This window comes from Mustela putorius, unplaced genomic scaffold (genome assembly GCF_011764305.1).
Source record: "Mustela putorius furo isolate JIRA1106 unplaced genomic scaffold, ASM1176430v1.1 tig00000139_pilon_pilon_pilon, whole genome shotgun sequence".
Taxonomy (NCBI): Eukaryota; Metazoa; Chordata; class Mammalia; order Carnivora; family Mustelidae; genus Mustela; species Mustela putorius.
In genome coordinates, this window is record NW_025421293.1 from 8,162,642 (window position 1) to 8,182,475 (window position 19,834).

The 19,834-nt window shown below is 62.1% G+C and overlaps 3 protein-coding genes across 4 annotated transcripts; 2 read left to right on the top strand and 1 right to left on the bottom strand.

Moving 5' to 3' along the window:
- The first annotated feature begins 19 nt into the window (after positions 1 to 19).
- LRCH4 (leucine rich repeats and calponin homology domain containing 4) lies at positions 20 to 11,288 on the top strand. 2 transcript variants are annotated; one of them, XM_013061046.2, is made up of 18 exons: positions 20 to 285; positions 4,007 to 4,151; positions 4,300 to 4,426; positions 4,582 to 4,687; positions 6,789 to 6,925; positions 7,067 to 7,182; positions 7,311 to 7,410; positions 7,647 to 7,737; positions 7,829 to 7,905; positions 8,024 to 8,085; positions 8,177 to 8,314; positions 8,448 to 8,516; positions 8,609 to 8,712; positions 8,850 to 8,933; positions 9,147 to 9,232; positions 9,406 to 9,543; positions 9,643 to 9,720; positions 11,048 to 11,288. In XM_013061046.2, exons 1-18 carry the CDS (start codon positions 66 to 68, stop codon positions 11,150 to 11,152), a joined length of 1,983 nt encoding a protein of 660 aa, XP_012916500.1. In that variant the 5' UTR covers positions 20 to 65; the 3' UTR covers positions 11,153 to 11,288. The 2 variants fall into 2 exon arrangements, with proteins under 2 accessions (XP_012916500.1, XP_004761580.1); XM_004761523.3 differs by lacking the exon at positions 11,048 to 11,288 and adding an exon at positions 10,038 to 10,672.
- Positions 11,289 to 11,849: 561 nt separating this feature from the next.
- Positions 11,850 to 13,390, top strand: SAP25 (Sin3A associated protein 25). Its single transcript, XM_004761524.3, has 6 exons — positions 11,850 to 11,995; positions 12,171 to 12,271; positions 12,362 to 12,468; positions 12,570 to 12,723; positions 12,843 to 12,940; positions 13,023 to 13,390. The coding sequence occupies exons 1-6, from the start codon at positions 11,850 to 11,852 to the stop codon at positions 13,308 to 13,310; spliced, it is 894 nt and encodes a 297-aa protein (XP_004761581.1). The 3' UTR covers positions 13,311 to 13,390.
- A 156-nt stretch (positions 13,391 to 13,546) lies between these two features.
- On the bottom strand, positions 13,547 to 19,791 carry LOC101671264 (insulin receptor substrate 2). Its single transcript, XM_004761517.3, has 2 exons — positions 15,413 to 19,791; positions 13,547 to 15,209 (listed from the first exon to the last, which is right to left on the bottom strand). The coding sequence occupies exons 1-2, from the start codon at positions 15,807 to 15,809 to the stop codon at positions 14,065 to 14,067; spliced, it is 1,542 nt and encodes a 513-aa protein (XP_004761574.1). The 5' UTR covers positions 15,810 to 19,791; the 3' UTR covers positions 13,547 to 14,064.
- Between the last annotated feature and the right edge of the window lie 43 nt (positions 19,792 to 19,834).

A 19,834-nucleotide genomic window follows, 5' to 3' on the forward strand; every position in this document is an offset into this window, starting at 1 on the left:
GAGGGGGAGGGGGAAGGAGGGACGGCCGGTCCCGTCAGTCAGGCAGCGGGAGCCGCCGGGAGCGGATGGCGGCGGCGGTAGCGGCCCCACTCGCCGCCGGGGGTGAGGAGGCGGCAGCCACGACCTCCGTTCCAGGGTCTCCGGGTCTGCCCGGGAGCCGCAGTGCAGAGCGGGCCCTAGAGGAGGCCGTGGCCACCGGGACCCTGAACCTATCTAACCGGCGCTTGAAGCACTTCCCCCGGGGCGCGGCCCGCAGCTACGACCTGTCAGACATCACCCAGGCTGGTGAGTGCACCCGGCCCCCCTACCCCGGCCGGGACCCTCATTTGCATAGCCCCGCCCCTGGCTTGTTTCTCACCGGGCTCCGGAGCCTGGCCCGCCCCTTCACCTGACCGTCGGGGTTCTCGACCCCGCCGATTTGCATAACCCTGCTACCTCCCCCTCCCCACTTTGAGAACTACCAGACAATGAACGCGTTTCTCGTTTGCACGGAACGCCCAGTGCCCCGGCCGAGCGTTGGGAGAATTCCCCGGTCTTCTGCTTCTCTTTATTTGCATAGCTGCGCACCTGTAGAACGGTCCCGCCCCTCACCGGGCTGACTCATTTTCCTGATCTCCTCAACCTCAGTTCTGATCGTCCCTTAAAGCGGCCCCCACGAGCCCCCTCTGAGGACTCCTTTATCTTCCTCCACTTCGTCTCCCAACTCTCCCCCGCCGCCCCCCCGTTCCACCGAGATGCGAGCAGCCTTAGGCCTTCTCTTCCCTAGGATTTACCCCTAACAACCTGGTGTTGCTGTTTACCGTGCCTGTTGTCCCGCCCCCTAAGGTCGCAGGCCCTCTCGACTCTTCACCCTGCTAGCCTATGGGAAAGAAGCAAATATTCCATGTCCCCTAACTCTTTTCTCCTCGAGCTCTTCCATCTATTATTCCTGACCCCCTTATCCGAGACTCCCCCTCCTTCTCGCGTGTGTGAGGTCACTGTGGCGCCTGTGACCTCATAGAGACCCTAGAATTCCCGTTTCAGCTTCTACTTTCCCCTAGAGGGAAGGACATGAGGCAGTTGCTGAAAGGAAGGAAATCTTATCTCCTGGCTAGGAGTGCTGCGAGACTAGAGACTGTCCCACTGCCCTTCTACTCCCCCACTCACAGATCCCTCTAATCGTGCTCCTTCCTTCCTGGTGTCTCTCTCTCTCTCTTTTTTTTTTTTTTTTTTTTTTTTAGATTTTGCTTATTTATTTGATAGAGATCACAAGCAGGCAGAGAGACAGACAGAGAGAGGGGGAAGCAGGCTCCCTGCTGAGCAGAGAGCCACATGAGGGGCTCGATCCCACGACCTGGGATCATGACTTGAGCTGAAGGCAGGGGCTTTAACCCACTGAGCCACGCAGGCGCCCCCTTCCTGGTGTCTCTTGAGGGCAGGGTGTGGGGGACTCTACCATGACAGGTGAGTCAGGCCACAGCTGCTCAGGAGGCAACAACCTATGACCTTGGGCTGGCAGCTGGGGGGTGGAGATTGGGAGCGGGGAGGAGGCCTGCATTCCCGAAGCCCCACCCCAGCCTAGCCCAGGGTGGGACTTGGGGCTGGGTGAGTGTCTTCCCTCCCGAGGACACAGCTCGGAGACTGGTTGTGTTTCTTCTCCAGCAGGTGCCTTCTCACCTGCAAACATGCACGAGGGCACCGGCCTTGTTTTCTCCACTGCTCTGGGGAGGACCGGTTTAAACCTCTCCACTTTACTTGGGTTGCTGGGTAAACTCGCTTCCCCGCCATGCAGAGAGTGAGTTCAGGGACCGAGTGAGCCCCAGGAGCCATTCCTCTCCCTCTCCGTCTCCCCCAGCCGCCTAACCCCCCCAAGCTTCAGATTGACCTCAGCAGCTGTGTGACACTCGCCGTCTGTTCCCTTTCCCCTCCCCCTTGCTTGTTTTTTGACAAAGACCAAATGTTATTCTTGACTTCCTTAGGGCTCTGCCTCTGTGAGTGGACTCCTGGGGAAAACTACCAAGAACTCCCTGGCCCCTCCCAGCTCCTGCCCCCTCCCACGCTCCTCCACCAGCATTCCGGCTCGGGGTGCAGGCCCTTCTGAGGGAGCTTGTGTGTTGGAGCGGGAAAATCCTCGCTTCCCACGGGCCTCTCCCCGCTCTCCATGCAGAAATCCTGAATCCTTTCTGGACCCAGGTTGTAGGCCAGGTGGACTCTGTCTTATCCAGAACGTTCTCCTCTGATCCCTCTCCCCAAGCAGATTGCTGATAGTTTGGGGTGGAAAAGGGAAGTGACAGTCAGGGTTGCGTGTACCCTGTCCTCTACACCTCGCCCTACCGCCCAGACCAAACACTTCCAACACTCCGCTAAAGTATTATGAGCCCTCTCCTGCTTTCCCCGCTCTTTCTGAAGCATGGTTTTCCCTGCATATCTCCTATGGCACAGGTCTCTGATATCCTCTGGATTCTGTTCCTTGGGGCCCCCGAAAGCAGGATGAATCCTGAGATGGCGGGGAGGGGCGGCTCTCGCAAAGGAGAAGTGCAGCTCACAGTCTTATAGACCACATCCTGTGCCTCCTGTGCCCTGCCGCCTCCAGCCTGGGCTCCCTTCCGCTCCGAGCTTTTGCCCCATCTTGTCCTCCCCCAGCGTCATCCCCAGCACGCACAAGTGCGCACGCACACCTGTGTAGGTGCAGGGAGAGCAGCCAGGTGGCAGGCCAACAGAGGACGACTGCATCTGGCCACCTCCGCCTCGGGGCAACCTGCTCTTCTCCCTTGAAAGGTCTTCTCTCCTTGCACACCAGGGCTGTGAGCAGAGAGGGAGGAAAAAGGAGGCCTGGTGTCTCGGGCTGTCATCCGCCCTGGGAAACATAGGGCCCACCAGACACCGACACAGAACCTGATAGATTGTTTCTACTCCATTTCCTGTCACAAGACTCATTTCCTTGGGGGATAGACCCCAGCTTCCCTCCCATCAGCTTTGGCTCACGCCTTCCTGGGGAGGGCTGCCTAAGAAGCTCACAGAAGTTCTATCGCCAGGGACATCCCCCTGCAGGCCCTGGGCCCCTCCCTGTGCAGGGGAGGAGAGGAAACAGAAACCCAGGCTTGCAGAGCTCTGAGCGGTTAGTGTCCCCAGACTGGCAGCAAGCCCATGCCTGACTCCTTTCATTGGAGTAGCAAGCGACCCCTTGAAATAAGCGGTGGTCATAGACTTCACTCTCCCTACCTGCCTCCCGGCTCCTCACCCACACCAAGACACAGGCAAAAGTGCTGAGCGCCTGAAGCCTGGGTCGGTAAGATAGGAAGTAGAGGGGAGCCAGTGGGACTGGGAGAGGGTGGGAAAGAGGCCGGTTCTGAAGAGGCTGGGGTGGGAGGGACCTGAGGACTCCAGCTTCTGCCTCCAGCCTGGTCGGCTCGCCTTCCCCTCCTGGTCCTTGGGTGTCTGTTCCTTCACAAACCTTTGGAGCTGGCTTGCTGATCAGAGGGGCCGATGAACAGCCGTTGTCCAGTGTGCCAGGAGCCTTATTCTCTAGAGCCAGACTCTAATGACCCTTGGCTTCTCCCCTGTGTTGAAAAGAGGTTGAGGCTGGGGACGAGGCCCCCGTGGAGGGGCGAAGAGGGATTAGCTTTCTCAGTGGTCTCCCCGGGCAGCTGCCCATACTCACTTTGAGCCGCCTGGCCCATTACCTTGCTGTTTCCTTTGGAGCAACAGCAGGAACCGCAAGAGTTCTAGAAGCCAGTCACCCTTTCCAGGATAGCCCTTCATTTGTGTATCTGAAGGTGGTTTGTCCTGAGTGTGGGCTTCTCCAACCCAGTGACCCTGCGGCCTTTGCTGTTCTGCTAATGCTCGGAATGTGCTCGGTTTTGCAGAAAGCTTTGTTCTCTCCAGGGAGCCCAGGTTTACAGGCCTGATTCTTTAGGTCCAACGGGGAGGCGGACTGCTGGGCAGCTGGCTCTGGGAAAGTCGAGGGCCCTTCTGTCCAGGGGCTGGGCCTGTCCCCAGCTCTCCCTTGATGTCTTGCTTCTCCTAGACCTGTCCCGGAACCGGTTCCCCGAGGTGCCGGAGGCAGCATGCCAGCTGGTGTCCCTGGAGGGCCTGAGCCTCTACCACAATTGCCTGAGATGCCTGAATCCAGCCTTGGGGAATCTCACAGCCCTTACCTACCTCAACCTCAGGTAGGGAGGCATGGCCGGCAGAGGGTGGGAGCCCCAAGTCCCTCCCAGCGCACCGTACCCTGAGTGCCCCTCCCAGTGCCCCGGAGAGAGGGCAGCACGGGGCTGCCGGGCCTCGGGAGTGAGCCCCATGCCTTTCTCCCTTCCACAGCCGAAACCAGCTGTCGTCGCTGCCACCCTACATCTGCCAGCTGCCCCTGAGGGTGCTCATCATCAGCAACAACAAACTAGGGGCTCTGCCTCCCGACATCAGCGCCTTGGGAAGCCTGCGGCAGCTTGTGAGGGCAGGGCAAGAAGGGGGCCGTCGAGCCAGGCCCCAGGGGCCTTTGGAGAGTTTGGGGAGGGGGGCACCGAAGAACGTGGCTAGGGGCTGGAGGCAGTTTCTGATGCCCCTGGTCTCGTGGCTCCTGGCCTACTTCTTTCCTCACTGCAGGATGTGAGCGGCAATGAGTTGCAGGCCCTCCCGGCGGAGCTGTGCAGTCTCCCTTCCCTGCGGGACCTCAGTGTGCGCAGGAACCAGCTCAGCACCCTGCCCGATGGTGAGGAGAATAGAGATCTGGTGGGGGTGTGGGGGTGTGGAGAGAGTGTGTTATGTCTGCACTGGAGAAGTCCCGAAGACTCTTCAACATCACCGACCTAGGTGCCCAGGGTTTTGCAGTGTATAAGACAAACTAAATTATTTGTTCTTGACTGGCATCCCTCTGAGGCTGACAAGGCATGGGTTATTAACTTTATCTTCACAAATGAGGAACAAGGCACAGAAAGGAGAGTGGGTAAGTGGGTTGGCACTCTGCAGAATCCCAAGGTTGGAAGGGACCTTCAGGGCCACCCAGGGCCATCACTCAGCCAGTGGAAGCTCTCGGGCACCTGAGTCAGATGATGCCCTATGCCTCCTCCCCCAAAGATTCCGAGTCAATGGAGCCATGAGCTGGAGCCCAAGCAGCCCCCGACCCCAGTTGAATGAGCTAATTGTGATCCACTCCAACATTTGATAGCCTCTGCTCCAAAGCAGGTGCCCCTTCCCTTATTCCGCCGGCACTGTTGTGTGCATCCTATGTTTTAGGTGGGGGTCAGGTAGACGGGGATGTCACTCACACCTAGGGCCAACTCTGAAAATGTCCGGGCTTCCCGGGGAGAGACAAGTGGAGGGACGTGCTAGAGCAGGCCATGGAAAGAGCTGCGGGAGCTAGAGGGAGGCATGTGGCCCTGCTCGGGGAGCTTGAGGAAGACTTGCCCCCCGCCCCCCGAGGGGTGGCAGGAGCTGACCTGTGAAGGAAAGTTCTCCTTCCGAATGCATCCCAGGCAGAGGGAACCCATGTGCAAAGCGTGCGGGTGGGAGGGAGCACTGCCAGGCACGGATGTGGCGAGAGATGCAAGCCAGGGCCAGGTAGGAAGGACGGGAGCCGGAGCCGTGCAAATCTTGGTTTTAAAGAACAAGAGAGGGCACCTGGGTGGCTCAGTGGGTCAAAGCCTCTGTCTTCAGCTCAGGTCATGGTCCCAGGGTCCTGAGATCGACCCCGCATCGGGCTCTCTGCTCAGCACGGAGCCCGTTTCCTCCTCTCTCTCTGACTGCCCCTCTGCCTACTTGTGGTCTCTCTCTCTCTGTCAAATAAATAAATAAAATCTTTAAAAAATAAAAATATGAACAATAAAGAACAAGAGAGGCGGTCAGGTGGTCACCCATTTTCTCTGGGCTCCCCCTCCTTCTACTCTGGCCCTCTCTCCCGCTAAGTCGGTAGCACTGTAAACAAGCATTTGATCAGAGATCCGATCACATAATTTGATCTTATGTGACCGTAAGAGAGACCCAAGCAAAAATGCCCTGGGGACACCGAGAAAGGAGCAGTAAATTCCTACCTGTCTCTGGAGAGATTTCACGGAAGAGGCAACACTTGAGCTGCACTTTGAAAGATGGTCACAAAACTGCGTGTCCCAGCTGAGCAAACAGCACGTGGAAAGGCCCAGAAGCCTTTCTGGCTTTATTTTCACACATGAGGGGTTTCACAGGGCTGGAGGTTGTCTGATGTGGTGCGAGGGTGGTCCGAGCCAGCTCACGAGCACTCGGACCGCGCTGGGCCTGGGGGTGGTGAGTGCTCCTCTGTGTCTCTAGTCACCCCTCATCCCACTGGGCATGTTTGAGAAGTAGAAAAAGGGCACCCTTTCGTGTGGGTGGGCACAGCCTTGCCTGGGGTGGGAAGGGCTTAGCTCGTAAAGTTCCGGTGGGAATGCAGGCCCCTCCTGCTTGGGTGCCTTTGTGCAGGTCATGGTCCGCTCACCCTCAGCAGCCTCGGCTGCAAGTCATGGTTTTTGACCATGTGCAGTGTCGCAGTTTGGGTCTTGGGGCGGTCAGTCAGGGATGAAGGAATGGCCGGAGTATGGGGTGGGTCGGGGGGGGGCAGAGGAGAGAGAAGCCCATGAGCTGGGCAGGAGCTCGGGGCGGGGGAGGCCTGGAGGTGGGCCCGATTCAAGCAGGAAGAGGAGCAGGGAGGTTGTTCTCGGGGCACGCCCTCAGCCAGCCAGCCAGGCCAGAGGACGTGGTGGCCCCAAGGGTGGCGAGTGGGCCAGAGCAGAGGGCAGAGGAAGTGAACACAAGGCCCCACCCTTGGGCAGGCTCCTGACTCTTCCCTCACCCACCCCCAGAGCTGGGGGATCTTCCTCTTGTCCGCCTGGATTTCTCCTGTAACCGTGTCTCCCGCATCCCGGTCTCCTTCTGCCGCCTCAGGCACCTGCAGGTCATTCTGCTGGACAGCAACCCCCTGCAGAGCCCTCCGGCTCAGGTGAGGGGGGCGGGTTGCCCTAGACCATGGGGACGGGGCTGGGAACGGGTAGGAGTTGGGAGATGAGTCCCTTGAGTAGCCAGGCAGGATCCGGGGGAGCCCCCTTCCCTTAACCCCTACCATGTGCCTCCTTATACCTAGATCTGTCTGAAGGGGAAACTTCATATCTTCAAGTACTTGTCGACAGAAGCTGGGCGGCGTGGGGGGTCTGCGCTGGGGGACCTGGCCCCTTCTCGCCCCCCGAGTTTCAGTCCCTGGTAAGTCCCAAGTGGGAAGGAAGCAAGCGCCTGGTTACTTCCTGCTCCTTCCTGGCAGCACGGACTCGTGGGTTTTGGTGGGAGGATGAGAGGTGCTGGACTGACTGGCTCTCCCTGGCGGCCACCAGCCCTGCTGAGGACTTATTTCCTGGACGTCGGTACGATGGTGGGCTGGACTCAGGCTTCCACAGCGTCGACAGTGGCAGCAAGAGGTGGTCTGGGAATGAGGTAAGGGCCTCCTTTCCACGGGACATTGGGGGTCTTGGCTCTGGGGGAGAAACTCTGAGTCAGGACCCTTTGCTTGGTGCCTGGGAGTATCAGGGTGACTGTTCGTGTCTGGAGTGGTCTTTTTCCCTTGCCCAGGTATCTCGGGGAAGGGCTGGCTCAGCAGCAGACCCCAGGGGCTTGAACCCCACGAACCCCCAGCACTACAGCGCAGCTCGCTCCCGTTTTTGCATTTCTAGTCAACAGATGAATTTTCGGAGTTGTCCTTCCGGATCTCAGAGCTGGCCCGGGAGCCTCGGGGGCCCAGGGAGCGGAGAGAGGATGGCTCTGGTGAGTGGTGGGGTCAGGGTATGGGGTGGGGGGTAAGGTACGAGTACCTAAAGGCCCCCAGAGGCTTGCTGACATGCCCTGGCCTCTCCAGCTGACGGAGACCCTGAGCAGATTGACTTCATTGACAGCCACGTGCCTGGGGAGGACGAGGAGCGAGGCGCTGTTGAGGTGAGGGTCCCGTTCCTGGCCACGTGCAGGTCCTGTGCAGTGTGCAAGGGACCTGTGGGGGGCGGGGAGCGGCGCAGGCTTGGGGGAGCACTTCCATCTCCTGCTGCTCCTTCCTTAGGAGCAGCGGCCACCAGAATTAAGCCCTGTGGCAGGGGACACCGAGAAGGCGTCCAGCAGCAGGTACCCCGGAGCCACCTGACCCCGCACCTTTTCGCCTCCCTCCTGTCCCCGGACCCAGCTCTGCCTCACTGGTCCTGCCTCTGCCCCACAGGCGGGAGGAGCCGGCCGGGGAGGAGCGGCGGCGCCCCGACACCTTGCAGCTGTGGCAGGAGCGGGAGCGGCGGCAGCAGCAGCAGCAGCAGCAGCAGCAGCAGCACAGTGCGCTGTGGGGGGCCCCCAGGAAGGACAGGTATGGGCAAGGGGGCAGGGTTGGGCGGGGGCCTGGAAATGAGGGGAAATGGGTCCTCAGAAGCTCCTCTGCCCCTTGGGGTTGGCGGGTCCCTTGCCTGCGCTGCTGACCCCACATGTCCTTCATTTTCCAGTTTTCTGAAGCTGGGGATCAGGGCTGCTGGCGGAGGGGCCGCTGCCTCGTCCACTCAGGCCTCCTATGAGTATGTGTCTTCGCAGACCCACCTCCCTGAGCTCTGTCCCTGCGCGCCGTGCCCCGGCCATCCCCTCTAACTCGCTTCCTGTCTGTCCTCAGTGGCATGCCGAAGTCCAGTGCCACCCAGCCGGGAACTTCAGGAGGACAGGGAGCCCCCGCCCCCGCCCCCACCTCCCAGGACCCCCCTCCTGCGGCTGGACCAGGTGGGACAGGGACTGGGGGAAGAGGAGGCGGGACTCTGTAGGTGAGGGGGTGGCTGGGGCCTGGGGGCCTGAGGGAAGAGGGGGACTCTGAAGGGTGTCTTTTCTGACCGGTCTCTGGCTCTGGCTCTGGCCCCCAGCGACAGTGCCTGCTCCCCGGCCACTCGGCTCCATTCAGAGACCAAACAGCTTCCTCTTCCGTTCTTCCTCGCAGAGTGGCTCAGGTGGGTTTCCCCTGTCCCCTGCGCTAACCCAGCCCTCAGCCCTGGGCTGCGGACTCCCCTTCTGGCCTGGGAAGTCGCTAGTCTATTGTCCTTTGTGTTGAAAATCCCACAAGCACGGAGGCAGGAGATGGGAGTGCCAGACACTGTGACCCAGCTAGGAAGTCGGCGGCGGTGGGTGACAGAGACAAGCCCACATTCCTCCCCTTTCTCCAGGCCCTTCCTCCCCAGACTGTGTTTTGAGACCTCGGCGATCCCCCCAGCTTCTGGATGAAAAGGAGCTAATGGCCCAGCTGCGCCAGGTAAGAGAGGTGGGATCTGCGGGGCCGGGCACGGTGGGGAGTTGAGGGGGCCGCTCAGCCTCCTCGAGTTCCCTGGCCTCCCACCCTACCCTGTGGGTGCTTCCACTGAGGACGCAAGGGGCAGGTGGAGTCCCCAGCGAACCTGACCCCTCCCCCATCCTCCTGCCTCCCAGGTCCTTGAGTCAAGGCTGCAGCGGCCCCTGCCCGAGGACCTGGCAGAAGCTCTGGCCAATGGGGTCATCCTGTGTCAGCTGGCCAACCAGCTGCGGCCCCGCTCCGTGCCCTTCATCCACGTGCCCTCACCCGCTGTGGTCAGTTCTGTCCCCGGGCGGGAGGCAGGGGATGGGACAGAGGACGGCCAGGGCCTCTCCCTTACTCTCCTCTCCTTTTCCTTTCTCACGCTCCCCCAGCCAAAACTTAGTGCTCTCAAGTCTCGGAAAAATGTGGAGAGTTTCTTAGAAGCCTGTCGAAAAATGGGGGTGCCTGAGGTATGGGGGGTATATTCTGGGGAGCCCAGGGCAGATCCCTCCTATAAAGGGTGGCGACGTTCCGGGCTCAGCTGAGCACTCCGCATGGGTGGCGGGGCTCCATTCACAGGGGTGTCTGCTCCCCAGAAAGAAGCATGTCCGCAAGTCCCTGTCCTGCATGTGTCCCTGCCCTGCATGTGTCCCTGCCCTGCGCTGCGCATGTGGGCGTGGCTCAGCCCCTGGCACGTGAGGGCAGGGGGTGGGAAGGATTGTCTTGCTGCTGCTGCTGCTGACGTCTGCTCTTTGTCCTTGTCCGTCTGTCCCTACTCCCTTCCTAGGCCGACCTGTGCTCGCCCTCGGATCTCCTCCAGGGCACTGCCCAGGGGCTATGGACCACCATGGAGGCTGTGAAGCGGGTGGGGGGCAGGGCCCCCCCGCCCGTCTGGCCCCCTTCTGGTCTGGGCGGCTTCATCTTCTTCTACGTGGTCCTCATGCTGCTGCTCTTTGTCGTCTACACTCGGCTCCTGGGTTCCTAGGACCTGAAGTCACCCTTTCTCCCCGCCCCCATCACCCTATTTCTATTTATGACTCCTGTGCGACCCCGGTCCCTACCAGTGGTGCCTTCAGCCCCTACCAAAGACACTAGTGAGCCCCCTCCCCTCACAAACACTGACCTCAGAGGCCCCACTCTGGTGTACCCAGACCCTGGGCCCCCAGCCTCTGGCCACCCTCCTGTAGCCCCGCCCCCTCCCCCACCTCTCAGTAGGATGGTGCCTTCATCCCTCCAGCCCCTGCCCTCTGCTCCCTCAGAGGGTTGATCTCAACCTTTCTCCTTTTGCCGTCCCTCCCCCACCCCCCACATTGTTCTGGGGAGCTAAATTATCTATATTTTGTAGAGAGAACTCTATATTTGTAGGGGATACAGGGGCCCAGGCTGGGTCCCTGTCTCTGTGTATAAATTGTACAGACCGTGGCCGCCTCTTGTGTGTGTGTGTTTGCGTCTGCTCCTGCTGTGGCCAGGCCCAGCCCTGGCCATGCCCCAGGGGCTTTGTTTGTCAGCTTGCCTGTTCCAGCATTTCCCTCTGGAAATGACAGGTCTCTGCTCCCCTGAGCCTTGGCCTCCTGTGTCATCGCCCTTCTGTCACCTGCTGGCAGCTTCCTTGTATCTCGTTTGTCCCCAACCCATGTCCAGGATGCCCCTGACCTTGGCCACCTCCACCTGGAAGGGCCATCCTGTCAGCCTTGTTTGCCCAGGCTTTGGTAGGGTTTCTCCCCCACTGCCTTCTGAGAAGGACAGGGAAGCCAGAGAACAACGTGACGGGCACTTAACCCGGGCCCCTCCCCCCAGGAGTCCCTGTGCCAGCCCCACCACATCTTGGAAGAGGAGGGGGCCCCGGGAAGGGGCCTCCCCTACATCGCTGCTGTCATCCACGCACTGCTGGAACGGCCATAGGGGTCGAGGTCGGGTCACAGGGCTCCGATCCGGCCGGGAACCCAGGAACAAAGAAGACAGCCGCGTCCGGCTCTGCTCCCTAGCAAGGACTCTGGTGAGGGCGGCCTCAGGCTTGGCCCTGTTACTTGGGTGCCCCTCGGCCCGCCCAAGGGTTTGGAAGCCGGCCGGCCCAGCAAGGCCCAGCGAGGCCCCTGGCCGCCCCTGGGTGTGGCGGAGGGTCTAGGATAGAAGACGGTCCCAGATGTTGTGTCAAGTGCAATAAAGAAGCCGGGCCCCATAGGTTGCCCCTCGGGTATGCGTGTGTGTGTCCGTCTGCGAATGAATGCCGTGGGTCGTGGGAAAGGAGGTGGCCCTGCCGCGGGGCACTGCCGCTCTTCCGTGGCCGAAGGCGCGCGGACCCCGCCAGCCCCGCCGCCAGGGGGCGCCCGCGAGACCCCGGCGGGAGCGCGCGCCACGTGGCCCGGAAACGCGCTGGGCGCCGGCGTGGTCGCGAGGCCCCGCGAGGTGGGCCGGCGACGTGCGCTCGCGGGGCGGCGAGAGGGCGGGCCGCCGCGGGAGGAGGGAGCCTCGTGGGTCCGGGAGGAGCGAGGTGGGAGGCGCGGGCGGCGTGGACGGCGTGGACGGCGTGGACGGTGTAGACAGTGCGGACGCGGGGCCCCGAGTTGCTGCCCGCGCTGCCCTCCCCGTCAGACGCGGCATGTTGCCCCGGCCGCCTCCGCTGTGGGACGCGGGCAAAGAGCAGGCGCCCGAGAAACAAGGCCCCTCGGCGGGCAGTGACCCCGGCGAGGTCTGGAGCTCTGGAGAGGAAGGACTGGGGGAGCCAGGAACCCCCCCACAGGACAGGTGAGGGGCCCCGCCGCAGGGAAATCCGACAGGGGGCCCCACCGTGGGAGGAAACCGCCGCCGCCCACACTGAGGACCGGGTGTGCTCAGACTCCCGGCCCCAGATCCCCCGGGCCCTGCCTCCGAGATAAGGGGGAGGCTGTGACGGTTGCACCTCAGTACCTCCCCCTCCCAGCCCGCAGCCCCGGTCCCGAAGGCCTTCCTGGACCCGGAGAGAGCAGCTGCTGCCCCGGGCCCCCCCAGGCCTGGCTGCCGAGCAGTCCCGGGGAACCCCAGGTAGGTACAGGCCTTGCAGTCTTTACCGCCCCAGACACCTTTCCACGGACTCCTGAGCCTCTTTTAATCTCTTCAACCCCACCCCTGCAGTTGCCCTGCCGCCCCAGATGGCCTGGGAGGTGGCCCCCTCGAGGATGACGGTCCTAGCACCGTGGGACCCCAGCTACAAGGCTAAAGCAGGACCCCGGCTGGTGTGGGTGAGTTGGGAGTATCTGTGGCCCAGGCCTTGGGAGGGGGCAGGGGTGCCCCGGGAGGGGGCCGAAGCTGCAGGGATCCATCTTTCCTGCCTCTGGCACAGGGGCCCAGCTGTGCATCAGGCGCCTCCTTCTCAGGCCGGACTTTGTGTCATCCCTCATTCTGGCCACTGTATGAGGCAGCGTCAGGCCGGGACCTCAGGCCCCGGGCCCCAGCAACAGGGCATCAGAACGCAGAGCACGTGCCCAGGGACGCAGGTACTTGGCTTGGTCCCCCAGGCTCTGGAGGTTCCCTGCGTGAGCTCGTCTGGGAACCAGTGCGGCCCTCGCTGGTGTGGGAACCCCAGCCTGCTGCCCTCCTGGCTTTTCCTCCCCAGGGCTCCCAGTGATGTGCCGTGAAGATGTCTTTCTGTCAGACCCGCTGCTGCCCTGTGGCCAGCGTGTCCCGCTGTACCTGTCCGAGGCCCCTCAGCAGGTGAGTGTCATTCCTGCCCGAGCCTGGGGCCACTCCCCCCGCAGGGCTTGGGAGGAGACACTTCTCCATTCGTTCTCCTCAGGTCATGGGCTCTCTGAAGCTGCTGCTCCCACCTCCTGTCATGACTCCCTGGGTCCTTCGCACCCCCTCCCCGGGCTGCTCCACCGCCTGGCTCAGTGGGCCTGAGCTGATCGCCCTCACTGGCCTCCTGCAGATGAGCCAGGGGGCTCCGAGACCTGCCTCCTCGGGGGCTCCCACGCCCCCTGCTGGCTCCCCAGACCCTGTATCTGACCACCCAGGCCCCAGTGGCGGGCCCAGCTGTTCTCGCTGCACTGACCCGTCTGTCCCACGAACTCCAGAAGCCCACTGAACACAGCTCTTCTGTGGGCATTGTGGGTCCCCCCCCCCCGCAGGTTCTGTTGACAATAAAACAGTGTTTTGGTTTGCAAACAAGCTCCTTGTAGTAAGTGAGTAGCCGAGTGGGGCATGGAGACAGGGATGGGTTCTCTTCCTCTACGTGGCTTAGGCTGTCCACCTCTCAAACTCTCGTTACTCATCGGTCACCCCTGCAAGGGGGCAGGGGAATCTGTAGATCTAAGGCCTTTCGAGGCTGACCAAGCAGGACCACTTTAATAGGGTGTAGGGCATAGGGTGTCGGGGTCCACAGTACAGTATACAGAAGACAAGGATACGGAAGCAAGAAGGTTCTCAGGTCCACTAGGCTCCAGAGAAGGGAGGATTGTGCGAACACTTGAGTTGTATTGTGATTGTGTTGTCACTGGAAGAGGGAAATTAGGGAGGAAGGGAGTGGCACAGCACTTTCAGGAAGCAGTAGAGATAAGATACCTGGTGCTTCAGTACCTCCTGCTCTGGGGCCCTGGGGCCGGGACTAGTTCTTTGGCTGCAACGAGATACTAGGCAGGCCCTGCAGGTGCGGGGTGGGGAGGAGCAGGTCCTTGAGGGACCAGTCATTGGGGGCAGGGTTGGGGGCCAGGGCTGACCTGAGAGCAGGCCCTAGGGGTCCCTCTGTTTTGGGAACAGTTTGAGGGGGGTTGAGGGGAGCAGGCAGGAAGGCATTCATAACTTGGCTCTGTTCTCTCTCTTCCTCCCCATCCATCCCTCAGCTAGACAGGGCGGAGCTGCCCACATCTCACCGGAGCCTCCCTGAGGTTCTGGAACTCGATGCGGGCATAGCTGTGTTGTGGGTTCCTGCTGTCGCCTCGAACCTCCAGTGAAGGGATCAGGTCCAGGTCAGCGTAATTGAGGCGGCCGTTGGGGGGTTCTTGTGTGGCAGTGCCCATTCCTAAGTAGTCAGGGGCCACGTACTTGATGCACACGTACTCCCCTGCTAGCTCTGAGGGCGGCTGCAAGGAGGGATGCGCCCCTGCTGGTCCCCAACATTCCCCCAGGCTGCGACGGGGTCCTTGAAAGGAAGGTCCAGACTCCCCAGCTCCGAGCTCAGAGGAGCCGGGCAGGGAGCTGGAGAACAAGGACCCTGGCAGAAAGCGGCTCATGGGAACGTATTCAGTGCCCTGGCAAACTTGGAGTTGGTCGTGGGGAGTTGCGTGGGCAGAGGCCGCAAGGCCAGGGGGTGCCATCACCATGTAGCCACCCGCTTCGCCACCCCCCATGGGCTCATAGTTGCTCCCGGCTCCCATGGCTACGTAGCCCCCTCCCAGCTCCAAGTCCTTGGGGTGCGAGGCTGCCTTTGCCAGCATCTGGAGGGTTTTCCTGTTTCTCTCCCCGAGGCCCCCGCGAGGGCTCCCGCCACTTGACTGGGCTGTCGAGGCCAGGGTCGGAGAAGATTGGGAGGCAGAGGGTCTGTAAGCGCCGGTCGGGGGATCCCTTGGCAGTGGCTCAGCCCTGCCAGTGGCACCGCCCTCCCCGAGTCGCTTCATGGCGGCCAGTACAGTCTCATGAATGCTTTGGGCCACCAGGGCGTCGGGCGCCTGTAGCCACAGCTCCCCGGGACCCGTGGGCGCCGAGCGGCCGAGCTCCAGGAAGAAGAAGGAGTCTGCGTGGCCGCAGCGGCGCACACTGAGCAGGGACAGGCGCAGGGCGGGCGGCGGAGGCGAAGCCTGGGTGTCCCCAGAGCCTCTGCCTTTGGGCTTCCGCAGCAGGCTCAGCACCCCCGAACCCAGGCACAGGCGGTAGCGGCCGCTGCCCAGGCCTTGTGTTCGCCCCAGTCCCTTGGGCCGCAGCGTCACGGGCCAGACGTCCTGAAACGGAGCGAGAATCCAGGCGCCGGGGTCCTCGTGGAGGCTGGGACCTGGAGAGAAAGGGGGCCGGTCACAGGGGCTGTTGGGCCGGGGCGGTTGGAGTCACTGCCCCGAGAACTAAACACGTGTAAACGCTTCATATTTGAACTTGATTTCGGAGACTTACAGGGAGGGACAACCCCGGATAAACTCGCGATCACCCAAGCCCCGGCCCCTCGCCCTCGGCCCCGCCCGCCCCAGGCTCGGGCCTCACCCGCGGCCGCGCGCGCCTCCAGCAGGGCGCTGTACCACGCCTGCTGCTCCGCCTCGCAGGCCGCCGCCACGCCCAGGCTGCGGTCGCGCGTGTAGAGGACGATCAGGTGGCGCTGGCGCGCGTCCACGCGCTTGCTGATGGTGCACGCGCCCGCCAGGCTCACGCTGAGCTTGGGCGGCGCTCGGCCCGCGCGGAACTTCTTCTCGCTCTCGTAGCACTCGAGGCGCGGCGGGTCGGCGCGGAGCACGAAGAAGCGGCGGCGCTGCGACTTCTGCTTCCGCAGGTGGCCGCAGAGCCGTACGTCAGCCGGACAGGCCCAGGGCCGCGGCAGAACCAGCGGCCTGTCCGCCAGGTCGGACTCCGGGGCCGCCGTGGGGCCACCGCCTCCGGGCTTCATCCCCGGGCCAAAGGCAATCGGGGCTGAGACTCAGCAGAGGCGGGGTGGAGGTGGCGGTCTCCGGGGAAGGGGGCAGCGTCCTGACAGGCTGCCACCCGTCTTGATGCCCAGCGTCTCGCCCCTGCTCCGGGACTTGAAGTTTGGGGCAGGGGGTCTGCGGTGTCCCCTCGCTGCGCGCGGCGTATGCGGCAATGGCTGTCGCGAGGTTCCAGCGGCCTCCTCGGAGGCTCGACCCCGGCCGGCTCCCCACGCCTCCAAACGCCTCCTGCCCGCTCCCTCCCTGCCTCTCTCTGCAGACCGCTCCAGAGTCCCCACCCCCGCGGGGTTAACCCTCGCGCGCCCCCGGCGCTGGACGTCGGGCCGTGGGAGTGAAGTCTGATTGGGGAAGTCTAGGGGACCGGGCCTCCACCCCACCCCAAGCACCCTTGGGCTGGGATTGCGGAGGCGGGGAGTGCGTGGGCGTCTCCTCGGATCTGAGCTGACTGCTAAGGGAGCGGCCAAGTGAGGCCAGTGTGAGTGGAACTGCGTCGGGAAGCGATCCGCAGTCCTGCCGATTTGGGGACGGCCCTGACAGGCGGCGCCACCTTCTGTTCCCGCCACTTCCCACTCTAGGCGTCCAGCACCTGCGTTCCCCCCCAACAATGGTCCCATGCTCTTTTTCCCAAGCCAGCCTAGCTCTCAGGGCCACCAAGCACTGGGCTGTGCTGATTTCAGAAGAGCTGGAGTTTCAGGTTCTCTCCGCGTTTAGGGTGACAGGAGGGGTCTTCAGATAAGTGAGCTTTTAGATGGGTCCCTGTGCATAGACCACACCCCCAGAATTCCAGCCAAGGGGCCACTGAAGGAGAACCTGGGAAGAAACCTCTCACTGCCCTCAGCCCCTTCTCAGCACCGCTGTCCCCAAATGCCACCATGGGCCAGCTGAAGGCTCTGACCAGAGGTGCAGACTCTGTGGTGGAGATACCCTCTGCCTCTTCCGTCCTAAGATTTTGAGATAGGTTTGGGATTCAGACATTTTACACCACCCCTCTTCTGATCCTTCCAAGGACCACAGACTCCTGCGGTGGGGTGGGGTGGGGGGTGATGTCTCTAGTCACTGCCCACTCTGCAAGACACCCCAGGAGCTGATGCTTGGGTGGGAGCCTTAGAGGACCTCCTATATCGCTCTGTGGCAAGTAAGAGCTAAAGCGGGGGCTGCGGAGAGGGTAGAGGAGGGGGAAGTGCGCAGCCGAGGCCCCTGTTGAAGAGGGCATATGGGGAGGAGAGGATAGAACAAGAATACGGAGGCAAGGGAAGCCTGCGCTGTCTCAGGCTAGTCCAGAGGCCATGACAGTCTGAGCTGGGAGGGCAGGCCGTCCCACTGACGCTTCTCCATTTCCCAGGCCTGTGTGGGACTCTTCTGGAACACTGGGGAAGCCATAGTGCAGCGTGCGAGCAAGCTAGGATCCTTGACCATCTTTTCAAGGGTCCCGTTGAGAGTGAGGTGCATAGCACCAACCAGCATGGTGAGGGGGGGCGGCTGGCTGGTAGGCAGGGGGTGCCCGGGGCCTCCACCAGGTGCATCCGGGTCCGCCATAGCTTCCCAAGGGGCAGGGGAGGTGCCGTCAGCTCATGCATGCACTGGGGCCGGTGGCAGTCACCGCCTTTGGTGGGCATCGGCCAGGGAGAAGCAGGTATGCGACAGACCTAGAAGTGGCCACCCAGACAGAAGTATGTTCAAGGCCACTGCCTCCAGTGTGGTCTTCACAGACTTACGGTGTGCAAAGCAGCAAGCAAAAAAGAGATCTGGAGGCCCCTCCCCTTCCCAGGCTTGGTGCTGCTTGGAGGAACAGGGCATCCACAGGTCCTTCGATGGGCTGTGCTCTGAAGCTACCCACAGGCGCCTTCTTCATCCCTCCTCCTTCCCGCTCCCCGTCAGCCAGGCCACCGTGCAGCACCCCAGTCCTTGTGCAATCATGGCTGCCTCAAGGACCAGCTCCAGGCCACCTTGTGTCACTGAACCCAGAAGTGCTGGGCACAGATGGGAGCGGGAGGGAGCAGGGATCTGAGTACCTGCGTTCTGGGCAGGCAGTGCCAGGTGATTTAGCCATGCTGGGTACCAGGAAAAGCCTGGAGCCGAACAATTGGCCTAATCAGTTGCCCTAGCAACATTGCCCTTGGCCCTACCCAGACAAGATTTATTTTAGCCTGTTGCCCTGGTAACGCCAGCTGCTCCCCAGGGACAGGAAATGGCAGAACCTCAGCTCTGCTGGGTGAGAACATCTCCTCCCAAGCCCGGGGGTCTCTCTCGACCTCCCTCCTTGGGGTGCAGGGTAGCCGTGGGATGGAATCGCCACATTCTTAAATCCCTATGGAGAATCTCATTACAGTGACAAGAACCTAGAGGGAGGAGGCTGGGGAACTCAGGCTGGGCTGTTCCCATCAGCCCCTCCCTCCCCACTCGAGTTCTCCCCACTCTGTGTAGGGGTCACAGGGAGCGCCCCCATCTCCTTCCTTCAGCCTTCCCCGGCATGGCTCCCAGGCCCCAACGTGGGGGGAATGGCGTTCTTCCCAGTGGTCCTTGGGACTGTCTCCTTCGATCTCACCCACGGGGGCAGGCAGGTGACCTCCCGAAGGCTGGGGCCAAGCCACAGGACTCTTAGTCAGCAGAGCACCACAGCATCGGCCGCCTGGTCAGAAGCCCAGGGGGAGCCTGGGCAAGCTCCACAGTGTGTCTGGGGTTCCCCGGTTCACCAGCAGTGGGGTTCGGACATGTGACCACAGACAGGGCCGTGCAAGGGCGGGCTGGGGGCGAGGTCAGAGGAACATGGCCCAGTCATTCAGACATCTTCTAGCAGGCCAGGGATTTTTCCATTCTTTGCTGCTCGCCTGGATACAGGAGGCCCCAGGGAGGCGGCACAGTGGCTACTGCATGCCAGGACAGCTGCGGTCCTCGTCTTGGCCTGTGCCCAGGGAACTCGGGTTTTCTGTCCTGGAGTTGGAGGCTGACCCAGTGTCATTTCTCTGATTGGTCATTCTGCCCTGGCCAGTGAGCTGGCGGGAGTCCACGTTGGACAGAGTGCCCTGGGGCGCACGGAGGGGGACCGCAGGGAGGGCCTGGGCCCGGGACACCCACCGAGCAGTAAGGAGATCCTTGGGAAACAAACAGCAGGAGAGTGACTGAAGGGCCCTTTCCGTCTCGCCTCCAAGCCTCAGTGCTCTTGGTTAGGAGAGGGAGTTGGGGTGGCCAGGGAACAAGTAAGAAAAGGGTCCTCCTCCTCCTCCACACCAGACCAGCTTCCTCCCCTAACTGGTTCTACAGAGAGGAAATGGGAAACAGAGAGGGACAAGGGACAGAGAGGTCATCAAGTGCGATAAAGAAAAATACTGAGAGAAGGGGACAGAACACGAAGAGCCCCAGGGACGGTGGTCTCTAGGAGATCCCGGCGAGAGGAGGAGGAAAGGGGCAGGGAGAAGGGGAACACAGACCCAAGGCAGGACGGGGTCTGAGCCTGGCGAAGGAGGGGAGGCCATGCCCGGCTGGGCAAACAGCAGCAGCTAGAAATCTTTCTAGAGAAGTCTTCAAAGGAAATAAACCGCTAACACAGTCCCCACCTCTCCTTGCTGTTCTGCTGTTAAAGGTCACTGGGTGGAAAGACCCAGAGAATCCCAAGAATGAGCAGCTGAAGGGCCTAGAGAGTCCCTGGGCAATGCGGAAAAGGGAGGAAGGTCTCCTGGGAGCAAGGCTGAACGCTGGGCCTCTCCTCTGCCCCTGCCCCGTGAGGTGTTTAACCCACACTGGCTACCTTGTCCCCACACAAACAGCCTGGACACCGTGGCTGTTGACACAACACCCTTGGCTGAAAACAGTCTGGGGAGGGGCTGAGGATGTCCCCGCCCGGGGCCTGGGGGCGGCCCACTCCTGCACTCAGGCCCCAGCGTCTGCATCTTGCAGCTGGCACCCCTGCACCCCTGGCGGAGTCCCCCCCCCCGCCCAACATTGCTAACCCAGTCCGGCCAGAATACCTGTCCGGGGCCCGCAGCGCCAA